This window comes from Camelina sativa, chromosome 11 (genome assembly GCF_000633955.1).
Source record: "Camelina sativa cultivar DH55 chromosome 11, Cs, whole genome shotgun sequence".
NCBI classification, from domain to species: Eukaryota; Viridiplantae; Streptophyta; class Magnoliopsida; order Brassicales; family Brassicaceae; genus Camelina; species Camelina sativa.
This window is the reverse complement of record NC_025695.1, coordinates 9,469,747-9,483,043: the sequence shown is the minus strand read 5'-3', so window position 1 is coordinate 9,483,043 and position 13,297 is coordinate 9,469,747. Positions and strand designations below refer to the sequence as shown.

The 13,297-nt window shown below is 33.9% G+C and overlaps 5 protein-coding genes across 7 annotated transcripts in view; 2 read left to right on the top strand and 3 right to left on the bottom strand.

Moving 5' to 3' along the window:
- On the bottom strand, nucleotides 404-4,202 carry LOC104722599. 3 transcript variants are annotated; one of them, XM_010440796.2, is made up of 5 exons: nucleotides 3,948-4,202; nucleotides 2,656-2,722; nucleotides 2,047-2,286; nucleotides 1,912-1,959; nucleotides 404-1,792 (listed from the first exon to the last, which is right to left on the bottom strand). In XM_010440796.2, the coding sequence occupies exons 3-5, from the start codon at nucleotides 2,135-2,137 to the stop codon at nucleotides 1,515-1,517; spliced, it is 417 nt and encodes a 138-aa protein (XP_010439098.1). In that variant the 5' UTR covers nucleotides 2,138-2,286; nucleotides 2,656-2,722; nucleotides 3,948-4,202; the 3' UTR covers nucleotides 404-1,514. The 3 variants fall into 3 exon arrangements, with proteins under 3 accessions (XP_010439098.1, XP_010439099.1, XP_010439100.1); XM_010440797.2 differs by having other exon boundaries at nucleotides 2,047-2,253; nucleotides 3,948-4,200; XM_010440798.2 differs by having other exon boundaries at nucleotides 2,047-2,246; nucleotides 3,948-4,200.
- LOC104727785 lies at nucleotides 480-1,334 on the bottom strand. Its single transcript, XM_010446859.1, has one exon. It carries the CDS (start codon nucleotides 1,332-1,334, stop codon nucleotides 480-482), a length of 855 nt encoding a protein of 284 aa, XP_010445161.1.
- Nucleotides 6,502-7,140, top strand: LOC104727784 (uncharacterized protein At4g04775-like). Its single transcript, XM_010446858.1, has 3 exons — nucleotides 6,502-6,526; nucleotides 6,638-6,777; nucleotides 6,853-7,140. Exons 1-3 carry the CDS (start codon nucleotides 6,502-6,504, stop codon nucleotides 7,138-7,140), a joined length of 453 nt encoding a protein of 150 aa, XP_010445160.1.
- Nucleotides 7,933-9,277, bottom strand: LOC104727783. The gene is made up of 3 exons (XM_010446857.1): nucleotides 9,048-9,277; nucleotides 8,563-8,986; nucleotides 7,933-8,493 (listed from the first exon to the last, which is right to left on the bottom strand). The coding sequence occupies exons 1-3, from the start codon at nucleotides 9,275-9,277 to the stop codon at nucleotides 7,933-7,935; spliced, it is 1,215 nt and encodes a 404-aa protein (XP_010445159.1).
- LOC104722597 (protein NLP7-like) overlaps nucleotides 11,924-13,297 on the top strand; it is a 5,418-nt gene continuing 4,044 nt past the window's right edge. The window contains exons 1-2 of the mRNA XM_010440795.2: nucleotides 11,924-12,449; nucleotides 12,880-13,061. Of these exons, the coding sequence (XP_010439097.1) occupies nucleotides 12,107-12,449; nucleotides 12,880-13,061 (525 nt within the window). The 5' untranslated portion in view covers nucleotides 11,924-12,106. The remainder of the gene's footprint in view (nucleotides 12,450-12,879; nucleotides 13,062-13,297) is intronic.

The window sequence follows — 13,297 nt, the reverse complement described above, 5'->3', positions numbered from 1 at the left end:
GATCCATCCTAATGCATGATTTTGATCTTAACAAAGTCCCTTTGGAGGAAGAAGAAAAAGAAAAAGAAGAAGAAGAAGAGCTTCATTTAGGTGTAGCGATTGCTCATGTCAATCCCAACGTGGTGCATGATTTTGATCTCAACCAACGCTATTACGGCGACGGAGAACTTATTCCAGATATGATATTGCATATTTTGAAGATTAATTGCCCAAAAGTTTTTTAGATTTGAGATCCATTATAAGATGATTTCATTGATGTTCAATTTCTTCTATGTCCTCCAATTATCAATGGAGTAATAAAAAAATTTCTAGTATTACTAGAGTGACTCTTTATATTAAGGAAATCTGAATAATGCTTATGATAAAAAAGAAGGAAATCTGAATAATGCTTATGATAAAAAAGAATGGGAAAGACTCTTTTATTAAGGAAATCTGAATAATGCTTATGATAAAAAAGAATGAGAAAGACTAAGCAAATCTCACACTCCTAGCTGGTTTATTACATTTTCTACTATAGTAGAATTACATATTATTTGTGAAGGAAGAAGACCCTCTCGTTCCAACGCTTCTTTCTTCATATGTGGGATTTTATAGTTATTAGATCCTCCAATTCTCATTGTTTCTTGCATGCACAGTTGCAGAGTTAAGAAAATGTGGTTTATCTTTCTCGGTGGATATGCTTCGAAAGACGTAGTCACCGCGTGAATAAGCTCTTCAATGTTCTTCGGACATACCTTATGTTGTAATGCTTGGATAGCACTAAAAAATCCAAGATCAAGAACATTTAGATCTGGAGAATTTGGCGGTTGACACATCAATCGAATGTCAAAACCATTTTGTGAAGCCACAGCTTGAAATTCTACATCGCTCGGAGCCACATGCGTTCTTGCGTTATCTTGTTGAATAAAGATAACTTTTCCGACATCCTCACTAGGCCATTTCTCACGAATCTGGGGAAGAACTTCTTCAAGCAAACATCTTCTTATGTCGTCTCTTTTAACTGATGTAATGGGTTTTATTTCCATAGTCCCAGCTTCTCTGTTTCTACTCCGTCTTTGTGTAGCCTGAAAAGTGACAAAAGGAAAAACCCCAATCTTTCCAGAAAATGTTTCGATTCCTTCATCATTGAATCTCGGACGAGCCATTGCAACCAACATCATAACTTTTCCAATGAAGTTCTTACTTTGACATGTCCGTATGGGGTCTTCTTCTTCAGGAAGTAGATAGTAGTTCTCTTTTCTTTTGGTCATATAGAACCACTTTTCATCAATATGCACAATGTTGTACATATCAATAAATTTTGGTTCATGATTCAAACTGTTAGGATCCAACATTGATAGGCAAAACCGTAATCTAGCTACCTTGTTTTCTTCATTCATATGTGGTTTCAGAGCATTGGAATGGCGTCGTAGAAGGCCTTCTTTCACACGTTTATATAGTGTTGAGTGACTTATCCCAAGGGCTTCAGCGAACGTCCTCAAAGTCGTCCGTCGATGTAGAGGTGTATCAATGATTCATTGTATGTCAATAAGAATTTTCTTGCGCCCACATCTATTTTTCCTTCTTTGGGACACATCAACCAATACACCAGCGGGAGTGGCTTTAGCTTGTCTCCATATTCTTTGAACCGTTCGAATATGCATCCTCAGTAAATTCGATACCTCTCTTTTGGTACTTTTACCCAGCTTTCCATTCACACTCCTTTCAAGTAAAGCGTTATACACTGCCCACCTATGAGCATTACTGTAATCCCTTTTATTTCTAGCTGTGATGTTACCATTTGCGTTAGGACCTGCTCCAAACCGTTAATTTTTTATAAATCAGCACACATATCATCATGAAAAAATACATACTTACATTATACTTGGAATGTATATACAAGTTATATTTCACGTTAACAAGAGAACTTACCTTGGTCTCCAACTAAGTGATCTTGATTCTCTTCATTTTCGTTTGGTCCTAGTCCAAATGGAAAAAATATGAATCGACATCAATAATACTACATGTTTCCCAAAAAAAAAAAAGACAACTAATGATTCAATTTACCTTGGTCTCCAACCATGTGATCTTCAGTTTCTTCGTATAGCTGCTCGACATCTAACTCTATTATTTCAGAATCCTCTTCCGTTGGTCTCATGTTGAGGTCGATTACAATGGTACTTTCAGAAGATGATATAATCCTTACAGTAGGATCGCCACTTTCAATATCTGTTTCCTCAGCCACAGGAACAGTGTCACCTTTCTCTCTAAAATCTCCATATTCAGAATCATGATCGTCACTATTAGCTGGAATCGAATTCAAATCAAAGGAATGATTTTTATTGTTTGAAGGTGAAAAGTTTAGATCAAAGTTAGCCATGGAGAATGATTAGTAACATGACATGTTACAAGTAATATATAGACACGTAAAAAAAATTGAATTGTAGTAGTGGGAGTAAATTTTTGCCTCCATTATTTTCATTCTTCTAAGTGAAAATTCTTGTTTCCCTCCATTTATATTCTCAAATTCTTAGTCAAAACGTGTTTATGTATCCCATTAAATTGGGAAGAATACTAAAAGGTAAGGATTCCAATCATTAAACCCATAAAAATCAACAAACAGATGCTAATTGATTCCATAAGAGAGCATTTGATCTGAATTACTAGCATTTGTACCTTTGTTAGAAGAGCCTTTACCAACACTTACTAGGACTGCTGCCACGATCAATTTGATTGCTTCTGCCTACAATATGTCAATGGAAATGGTAAGTTAAACACATTTGACTTTAAAATACAAACAACACCATGTCTGAATATGATCGAGCTACTATGAATTCATCACTATCTCCTTAAACCACTAAAACTATCAGAACAAAACAAGCAACCATCTTGAGAAGCATTTTATCATCTTTTGAAAATAAGGAAACAAGAAAAGACAAATCCATCACTGCCATGGAGGATAATTACAGAAGCTTTTAGATAGACCAAGTGAAATGTTATTCAGGTAATCACATAACATGTCTCTAACTTAAAAGTTATATATGCACTAGCTTAAATACAAAGCTCCACATTCGGTCACAAAAGCATGACCATAAGAACAGAGAAAAGAATGCTATTTGTGCTCCAAATGCCATTTAAGAAAAAAGCCCCGACACTACAAAAGCAGAACTGTTCTTGTTTTGAGCTGTCTATAAGGAATAGTATAAATTTTCAAAAATGATTTACTCGGTTTCAAATGGCAACATGATTTACTCGGTTTCTCATGATACAAAGGAATACCAAGTGTTGCAAATAAAGCAAGCTCAGGTGTAACCACAAAACCCTTAATGCTGCAAACAAGTAAAAAAACATTATGATATTGGAGATTAAACAAAAAGTTGTAACATAAGCAAGGCGTCTGAGGAGCTCAACATCAATACACTCATAATCATTTCTCTGCCATGAGAAACAAAACTAGAAGTTAATCCTCTCATTCAACAGGTAAAGCAGAACAACACTGTTCTGAGGCTAATGAACATAAACAGGAAAGAAGTGAAGAAAAAAGTCATAATGATTATTACGTCACAGAGTACTATTGAACAAAACAAGAAAACAATACTAAACTCTTCTAAATGGTAATTTTCAAAACTCCACTCAGACTCAACAAGAAAGAATTACGACTTGAACAAAACAAAATGTAACCACATCACTCCTTGTTTGTGACAAACAAACTTACTCTCAATGGAAGCAAACCTATTGGAAATCAAAGCCCAAATCAAATCTGAGAAATCAATTAACTAATTTTACAAAACCTAGTGACTTAGATTGTGTGGTTTATCATTAGAAGGAGAATAATTCTTAGCCGTCTTGCTTCGTTACTCCATATATTGAATAGAAGAGGAAGTAGTAGTAGAAAAAGAAACAGAGGAAAATGAAGAAGAAGAAGAACTGGAAGTGATTGAATAAAACAAAAAATTGAGATCAATTACATATTGAAGTCCGTCGTCGGTGGAGTAAGCAGCAGCCGCTCCGATCGGGTCCGTCGTCAGTGGAGTAAACAGCAGCCTCTCCGATCGGGTCCGTCATCGGTGGTGTACACAACAGCTGCTTCAATCGAGTCTGCCGCAGGTGGAGTACTCAACAACCGCTCTAATCGAGTTTTCACCGTCATAATCACGCCGGCGTAGCTTAAAGTATATTTACTTTTTTCATCTTGTTTTCTGTATTTGTTTTTGGATTTAGATTGTAAAAACAAAAAAAATTATGTATGAAAAATAAAATTGTAAATTTGTGTTATTTATGAGGTTAGTTCTGTCAATATACTAACTTTCTTAATCCACGCAAAAATTCTTAAAACGTCAAGTAAACAAAACCGGAGGGAGTATTTTTTTTCTTTTCTTTTTTTTGGCAAACAGTAGTAACATATCTTCTAGGTGTTTTTATTATTCTATCTTAAATTTTTCATGTTCATTATTAGGCAGCCGAATTTGAACAAGTTCTTCTTACGTGTGATTAATAATATAGTTTTTTGCGGTGTCGCTAGTTCTTTTTGGACATTTTCCACATGAATCAATAATCTTTTACCAAGGCAATGTGATGTCTTTTTATTTACAACAGTACATGTCATATCTATACGAATAGTGTGAATTTTTTAATTTCAGTATGAGCACATTAAAGTTTACTACAGTATTTATATTAAGAAAAAAGATTCGGTAAAAGAAAAAGTAATTCAATAATATATATATTGCTCTTTGACGTCGTCAAAACCACTGAATAAAGTAAGTTTACTGGCGACAAAAAAACAAACTATTTCATTGTATTGTTTATTTATATAGCCGACCATCCATAATGATTACTCTTAAAATGTTAATTATTATGTTAGTGACTACACTGCTATTTGTCGTCTTGTTCTATATCAACAAAGACTGAAAAGTTTTAGAATCTAACGTTTTAGTCATATTTGTCCAAAACAAAAAAAACGTTTTAGTCATATTGGTTTGTCTCCGTATGTCTCATGCGATCGTAAGTTCGTAACATAATGACCGATGCCGTTAAAATTTCGGAGAGGTTTAAGAGAAACTATAATCAACCGTAATGAAGAAATATACAAAAAAAATTACACAACGAATCTTACGTAGATTCTTTTGAGATATTTATATATGTATGGATGGATGGTCACAAATAATTTTATGGTGAAAGAGAGAACTATGTCATATTGAGTGTGATACTTTTTCTTTATATATTTCTGAATCAAACATGTTTTTCTACAAAATTGAAACACGCTAATTAAAAAAGCATAAGACAACACAGACTATTATATAAAGACATCTTCACCGGTTTCTCAGCTTGATCTGTTCGTTTTATTATGATTATTGATTTCAAGAGTTGGCTTGCGATCGTTGTATCTATGACGCTGATCTATTGATGAAAAATCAGCATATAATAATTATGTTCTATATGTATATTTCTTGGCAGAGGACAGTTAAAGCTAAAAAACATTTGAAGGTTTCGGATATTTTTATAAGGAAGACTCATGAGTAATGGTTTTTACGCGGAATAACGAGAAGCTTGTAGTAAAGGTTTGTTATTTGTGTTTTGAAAACGTTAGAAGAGTGATTTACATTTTTTAACCTAACTATAAAATCTAACTCTAACATTAAACTGTTCATGGCAGAACATCTTATACGGTTATATATAACCAGTCCGCACTCCGCAAGTTTATGACGCTAATTTATAAGTTATCCATTCAAAAGACTCCGGATATATGAAATCTCGAGACGATAATTCCAGATCATGTAATGGATCTCATATAACTTCCCGACCACTACTTTTGAGTTGATGTACAAACGCCAAAGGGAATGGTGAGGGTGACATTTTTTCTAAAAAATATACTTTAAACTCGAAACTTGGAAAATATATATGACATATTCTGCAAACCAAAAAACAAAGTAGATAGTGGGATTTCTTTACGTTTTTTATTATTTTATGGTTGAAAATATATGATTTCCATAATCATAATAAATATACAAAGTACAAACTATCGAAAGTGGAACCCGTATCACGATTTTGGCTTTATTTTATTCGTTGGCTATTAAAATTAAAAAGAAGACTAATGATACTATCGCCTGTTCCATTTCGATCCCACACTTTTATGCTTGTTTTTTTTAAATAATTCCTCCACTTGGTATTTTAGTAATCTAATATGTTCTACTTAATTATAGCCTTCCATGAAAATCTATAAAGAAAATCGGTATTTTCATATCCCTTAGAATTTCTACCCTAGTTTTGGTAATGAACAAATCCAAACATTAACTTAAATCAAATTCAAATTTACTATCCCAATTTATAAAACGGTGTTGAATCATACACAAGTCGTAACGGTGTTAATAAACTGTTAACAAAAGAAACAACTTCTGTTTTTCAGAACGACGTCGTTTAATGCTTCTTCTTCTTCCTCTTTTATTCTTTCTCGACTCGTCATTCTTTGTTAATTGATTTGGGGATTTTTTAAATAGTTAGGATTGTTGGGTTCAATCGAGCAAGATGTCTTCATCATCAGCTTCTTCAGGTGAGTAATTGAGAACTATTTGAGATGATAATGTATTTAATTACCTGTTTTTGTGTATTTTGATAGAAAATTTATTTAACTTTGAATTGATGAATCCGTTAATTGGTGAAGGAGTGAGCGACAGATTCACTGTGATTGGAAGAGGGATCCCACGAAAATGTAGATGTGGTAGATTCTCTGTAATGAAGACTTCTAACACAATGAAAAATCCTGGAAGACTCTTTCATTGTTGTCCTAATGGATCCGACGAGGTAATCCTAAGCTAGTTAGTTTATAATGATGAAAATTATTCTCTTAATCTTCTCATTTGTGTATATTTGTATCAGAATCCGTCTCATCTGTTTAAGTGGACCGACATAAGCATGGTTGAGGAGATGGAAGAGTTTGAAAGTGTAGTTGACAAGATAGAAAGAGAAGTGGGAAGCTTAGCAAAGGGATTAGATGAGTTAGAAGCTATCAAAAAAATCGCAGAAAGATGTGAAAAAGAGATTGTAGATCTTAAAGGTGTGGTAAGTTCTTGTGAGAAAGAGATTCAAAAGCTAAGATGCTTCAAGAACATGATTGTGTGTGGTGGTTTGGTTATGGCTTTTGTCTACTATGTAATGTTTGTGTAATGTAATGTTCTTGGTTTGGTAATGTGTTGGATGGTTTAAGTAAGAATGTATGGATTTGATAAGTGTTTGTATTGTTAACTATGTTAAGATTAACATAAAAATTGAGTAATGAAGGTTTTGATTACATATTAGACATAGAAGATATCAATAAGTTTTGATTAGATAAAAACCATGTTTGGATTACAACAAAAAACTTGAAATTCACCTAAATACATCCATAAACTTCCATGAGATTACCACAAAAACTTTCAATCTCATGAGACTTAAACCAAAAACTAACTTCCATATGTCCCTTCCTTCCTTCCATTAATACACTACAAAAATGAGAACAAGAAAAATCTGAGTGATGAAACTTAATAAGCAGGAGTTTTATGATCAATGAAAGCCTCACCATTAATTATTCTGAGATGGCTGGCTTGGACCTTGGCCTGGTCCTTGACTTAGTCCTTGGCTTAGTCCTTCACTTAGTCCTTGGCTTTGTCCTTGGTTTGGACCTTGGCTTTGTTCTTCACCAGATTTCTTCTTCCACCTTCTACCAACGACTCCCACACTAGGACAACTTCTTCTATTATGACCGACGGTACTACACCGACCACAACGAGTCTCTCGTCCTGCTTTTGAAACTTTGATCCTCTTCTCCGACTGTTCTTGTGATCCTTTTCCTTTTGACTTCTTCTTTGGAGACTCATTCTTGCCCTTCTTTTTTTTTCTGTCTTTTTTGGACCTTTTATCACTTCTCATGGTGGTGGCCGAATCCTAGGCTCCTGAGATCTTATCCAGAAACCAATGCCATTAACTGCTGAGATCGATTGAGTAAATCTTGACATTTGTTGATGCCAAGTACCAATCACAGTTCACATAATCCTCAGGGTTGTGCTTCTTGGTCAATATGACTCTTAAAACATGGCGGCAAGGGATACCTATCATATTCCATCTTCGACATGCACATGTCTTTGCATTCATATCAACCTTGAATCCATGTTTGTTTTCGAGAACCTCATACTGCCCATTTCCACAAGGAATTACCTGAAAATACTTTCGTAAAAGCTCTTCCTTCTTGATGGTGTTGGCGACTTTGAGAGTGTATTTCCCTTGACGTTTCATTGGTTTTTTAAGCCTCACATCTATATGCATCATAGTTTGTCTTCTTATTGTCTCCAACATCTCCACTAATGGCATCTCTCGTGCTTTATTGATAGCATTGTTGTAAGACTCAGAAAAGTTGTTAGAAACATCTTCACAACTTGATTTGCAGCTGAAGAAGGCACGACTACAGTTTCGCGGATTCCTTTGCATAACAACCTCATACACTCCTTCATCAAACTTCTTCAATTCGTCAATGGCTCTGTTATACTATGCTACATTAAAACTCTTTGCAACTGCCCAAAACAACTTCTTTGGCAAATCTTTACCTGGATAAACCCTTCTAAGATTACCATAGATATGGCGTGCACACATCCGGTGTTCCACCTTTGGTAACTCTTGATCAACAACATTGAGCAAGCCCTTTTTTCTATCAGAAATAAGGGTAAATCCATCACCATCTTCAAGCTTCAAATCAACCTTCAGCTTCTTAATGAACCACAACCAAGCATCAAAGTTCTCTGTTTGCAAAACTGCCCAAGCAACCAGATAGAACTGATTGTTGGCATCTCTTCCTACAGCTGCCAACAGTTGTCCTTTCACACCGTTTTTTAAGAAGCAGCCATCTATGCCAATTATTGGCCGACAATATGCAAGCCAAGTTTTCCGAAGGGCTTCAAAGCAGACATAAAACCTATCAAACTTGACGATACCAGCATCATCAGTCATTGTTCCAACGTCCACTGTTGAACCCGGATTTGATCTACAAAACAGAAATCAAACCCATATTACCGACTAACTCGAAAATTATAAGAAAAGCAAACCCATATTCCTCTTGAATCATCTTTAATGCTTTTGCTCTAGCTGTCCGGCACTGATCATAAGTAGCAACTATTGTGTAACGCTCCTCAATCGCATCTTGCATCATCTTAGCCTTGAATGTCGGATCCTTCCTAATGTCATTCAAGAACAACTGAGCAAGGACTCCACTCTTGATCACTCTACTAAACCCGTCATTTGTACATGCATGCACATCATTGCATGTCTTCACCATGTACTTTCCAATTTTATCTTCATAGGAGCAGTAGATCTTGAATTTGCAAGGCCCTCCAATGGAACATCTTACTTCACTTCTCTCTGATCCCCATCTTGTAAACTTTATATTCTCTCCAGTTTTAAGAGCATAGTCAACCACAACTTCTTTAAACTCAGCTATACTATCAAAGACTTGCTCTAATCTGATTTCTCTACTACCTTTTTTGCACCTCACGACTCGGGAAAAAAGAAAAGGGGAAGAAGAAACATTAAACGACGACGTTTTGAGAAACAGAAGTTGTTTCTTTTGTTTCTCAAAACGACGTCGTTTTTACGTGGCTTCCACGTAAGCAACCGTTAACGGTCTATTAACACCGTTACGGTTTGTGTATGATTCAACACCGTTTTACAAGTTGAAATAGTAAATTTGAATTTTATTTAAGTTAATATATGGATTTGCTCATTACTAAAGTTGAGGTAGGAATTCAATATACCCCTTAGGTGGGGTATGAAATTATCGATCCTCAAACCTGTAACAGTATCAAATGTAAAAAGAAAATATACTTATAATATTTATTTGAGGAAATGTACCATGTAAAAACAAAGTTATAGTAGCGTGAAACCCAGAAACACAAAATGTATGATTAGTAGTCCTTGTTAATTAATTTAGTTTACTCAAAATAAAATAAAAAAATAATACAGTAATAAACGCCGACTTCAATTTTTTTTCATTTTTTGGCAGCAACGCCGACATCAAATAAACCAAAACCATTATCACTTAGGAGTCTTATCACAATTTCATTACTATTGTATTTTTGATATGAATAATATACATAAAATACAATTGACTGGATGTGGTAAAGTATAAATAGAGCCAACTATAGATTAGTAGTAGTGTTTGTTTATGTTTTTAATTTGTCCGTTAGTATGGTTTTCTTAACTTGTTAGCAAACTATATATATATATATATATATATATATTTTTTTTTTCTTTTCTTTTGTTAGCAAAGCATTGGTGTGAACTGTGAAGAGTTAGTTTACTCAAGAAGCCTAAGCTCAACAAAATTTTTATTGTTAACTACTGATAATCAAGAGCATTGAAACATTTTTCAATATAAAAAGAGCATTTGAACATTTAATTATTGTATTTCTATGTTAATTCCAGAATTACGTTTAAGCATATAATATAATGAAGAATTTTGGAACAGCTGATCCATCTAATTCACCTTGTCAATTCTTATCAAGTTGACGCTTTCTTAATATATATATGTTAATTTATTTTATTTTTGGTCAAATGTTTTCTTAAACTGTAGTATAAAGTTCCTAGTTTTATTAATACAAGTGGCAAAATATTTTAACAGTTCTAATCCATTTATATTTATAATTTTATTCATTTGTAGTAAATATTTCTTTCTCCTTTTTGGCAAAGCTTTTTGTGACTCATCTTCTCTTCCAATAAAAAACCGACATATAAATAATTTATTTTACAATTGAAAGATTACAAATTCTAGAATAAATGTTCGACTTTCTGAAAGAGATGAACCAAAAAAAAAAAAAAATACAGAACTAATTTTGGAGATATCACTACTTTTTTATATTACCGTTCATCCTAAATTTGAGTAAACAATTCTTTGATAAAAAATAAAACATTCATGTTAATTGAGATGGTTTTCTCTTAATAATTGTAGGTATTTAAATACAAACAACATGATTAACCCAACTTGAAGGATTATAAAATACTATATAAAAACTGAACTAATCCATCAAAATTAAACTAGTGAATCGCACTATAATTCCAAAAAGAATCAGGTAGGCCCAGGATTTGTCTTTTCTCCACTTCTCACAAATTCCCATTAATAATCCCCAAAAGGCATTACGTAATAATAATTTTAATATTTTTTTTCCGCTCTCTTAATACTATAAAAGTTTCACAATTTTTCCACACTTGAATAAATAATTTAAGGATTAAAAGCAAATTTTGATTGGTGCATTCCCACCACGAGGTATGCTGAACGTGTCGTTTAAAGACAGCCGTCGTACTTGACAATGCAGAAAATGCTACAAACTATGCCAATAATATCCACTAATAAGTACTTCTTCCCTATTAGAATAGATAATTTTTTGAAACTTTTACATAAATTAAAAAATATTTAATATTTAGCAATAAATACATTATTATTCATAATAACATATTTTCATAATTATTAACAAATAGTCAATGATTTTTAAAATTTAATATTATTTTTAATATTAATTGATAAAAATATCCAGAAATCATTTATTATGATACAAAAATAAATTCTAAAAAATCATGTGTTATGATACAGAGGGAATAATAACAGTACTAATTATATTTACACAATTTTTACTTTAAAACAAAAAATTATATTCGTATGTAGAAAATTACCCTAATTATCCGAACAAACAACCAGAATATATGTAAAAAAATAAACAAAAGTAATAGTATTTTATAGCTGTCGAAAATAATGAATGGTGAATAAAATCTCGAAGAATATATATATAAAAAAAAAAGATCTACAAGAATAATAATATTTTAAATATTTGGGACACAGTTGTATTGTGAAGCAGAGAATCGATTCTCAATATATTATCCGAAAAAATGTTTTTTTAATTTTTAATTTTTAATTTGTTGGTTTGTTTGATACAGTGTGATATTATGGAATCACACACTCTGCCAATTTGACCTTTCTCTCTCTCTCTCTCGCTTCCTTCTCTCTTTCTTCTATCCATATCGGAAACAGATCAATAGAAGAGAATTTGCAGACGCAACGGGAAAATATAAATTCCAGAAGCTGCTTTTGGATTATTTAAAATAATTAAATAAAAAAATGTGCGAGCCCGATGATAATTCCGGTAGAAACGGCGTCGCTCATCCTCCTTCGTCGAGGTCAAGGGAGCTTCTTATGGATGTTGACGACTTAGATCTTGACGGTTCCTGGCCGTTGGATCAAATCCCTTACTTATCTTCATCGAATCGTATGATTTCTCCTATTTTTGTCTCGTCTTCTTCTGAGCAGCCTTGCTCGCCTCTTTGGGCTTTCTCAGACGGTGGTGGAAACGGTGGTATTCACCATCACGCTAACGGCGGTGGTGGTGGTGATGAGGAGAAGAACAGCTCCGCTTCTGGTGTTCCTTCTTTCCGTCTCGCCGAGTATCCTCTCTTTCTACCATGTTAGTCTTCCCCAATTTCGTTTTATAGGAATTTGAAGATACATCTTGATCGGAGAATCGAATTTTTGAATATTTGTGATGCTGATGGAATTGGTTTAAGCTTGAATTTAAGCTTTGCTGCTTACGGATTGAACAGAGATTTTTTGGTTTGATTGGATTGATTGATTGATTCTGCGTTTGACTTTGCTTGTCCCTTTTTAGGTGCTTATCTCAATACGTAATTTAGTTTTTTTTTTTTCTTTTTCTGCTAATTCTGAGTCTGAGTGTTTGAAATTTCTCGTGTTCATTTTTGGTATGGTGACTTCAGTTCACAAAGTTCTTTTTCTGGTAAAATGATAAAAGTTGCTAAAAATAGCTGAGTTCTATAGACGTAGTGGGTAACAAGGTACTAAAGTATCCTGAAGGTTTTAAATTGTTTTGGTAATTGCAGACTCTTCTCCATCAGCAGCTGAGAACACGACAGAGAAACATAACAATAATTTCCAGTTTCCTTCTCCATTGATGAGCCTAGTCCCGCCAGAGAACGCAGACAACTACTGTGTGATCAAAGAGAGGATGACTCAGGCGCTTCGATACTTCAAAGACTCTACCGAACAACACGTTTTGGCTCAGGTCTGGGCTCCTGTGAGAAAGAATGGTCGTGATTTGCTGACGACTTTGGGTCAACCTTTTGTTCTTAATCCTAACGGTAATGGGCTTAATCAATACAGGATGATCTCTCTCACATATATGTTTTCTGTGGATAGTGAAAGTGACATTGAGCTCGGACTCCCTGGTCGAGTTTTCCGTCAGAAATTGCCTGAATGGACTCCTAATGTTCAGTACTATTCCAGCAAAGAATTCTCCCG

What these genes read in the sequence shown, in the direction of transcription:
- LOC104722599 (XM_010440796.2), bottom strand. Translation starts at nt 2,137, where the DNA reads ATGAGACCAACGGAAGAGGATTCTGAAATAATAGAGTTAGATGTCGAG. An exon ending in TCACATGGTTGGAGACCAAG is followed by an intron (nt 1,960 to 2,046) that starts GTAAATTGAATC and finishes CATTTGGACTAG; the next exon opens with GACCAAACGAAAATGAAGAG. An exon ending in TCACTTAGTTGGAGACCAAG is followed by an intron (nt 1,793 to 1,911) that starts GTAAGTTCTCTT and finishes GGTTTGGAGCAG; the next exon opens with GTCCTAACGCAAATGGTAAC.
- LOC104727783 (XM_010446857.1), bottom strand. Translation starts at nt 9,277, where the DNA reads ATGGTGAAGACATGCAATGATGTGCATGCATGTACAAATGACGGGTTT. An exon ending in ATGATTCAAGAGGAATATGG is followed by an intron (nt 8,987 to 9,047) that starts GTTTGCTTTTCT and finishes TCTGTTTTGTAG; the next exon opens with ATCAAATCCGGGTTCAACAG. An exon ending in TCTATGGTAATCTTAGAAGG is followed by an intron (nt 8,494 to 8,562) that starts GTTTATCCAGGT and finishes AATGTAGCATAG; the next exon opens with TATAACAGAGCCATTGACGA.
- LOC104727785 (XM_010446859.1), bottom strand. Translation starts at nt 1,334, where the DNA reads ATGTTGGATCCTAACAGTTTGAATCATGAACCAAAATTTATTGATATG.
- LOC104727784 (XM_010446858.1), top strand. Translation starts at nt 6,502, where the DNA reads ATGTCTTCATCATCAGCTTCTTCAG. An exon ending in TTCATCATCAGCTTCTTCAG is followed by an intron (nt 6,527 to 6,637) that starts GTGAGTAATTGA and finishes TAATTGGTGAAG; the next exon opens with GAGTGAGCGACAGATTCACT. An exon ending in GTCCTAATGGATCCGACGAG is followed by an intron (nt 6,778 to 6,852) that starts GTAATCCTAAGC and finishes TATTTGTATCAG; the next exon opens with AATCCGTCTCATCTGTTTAA.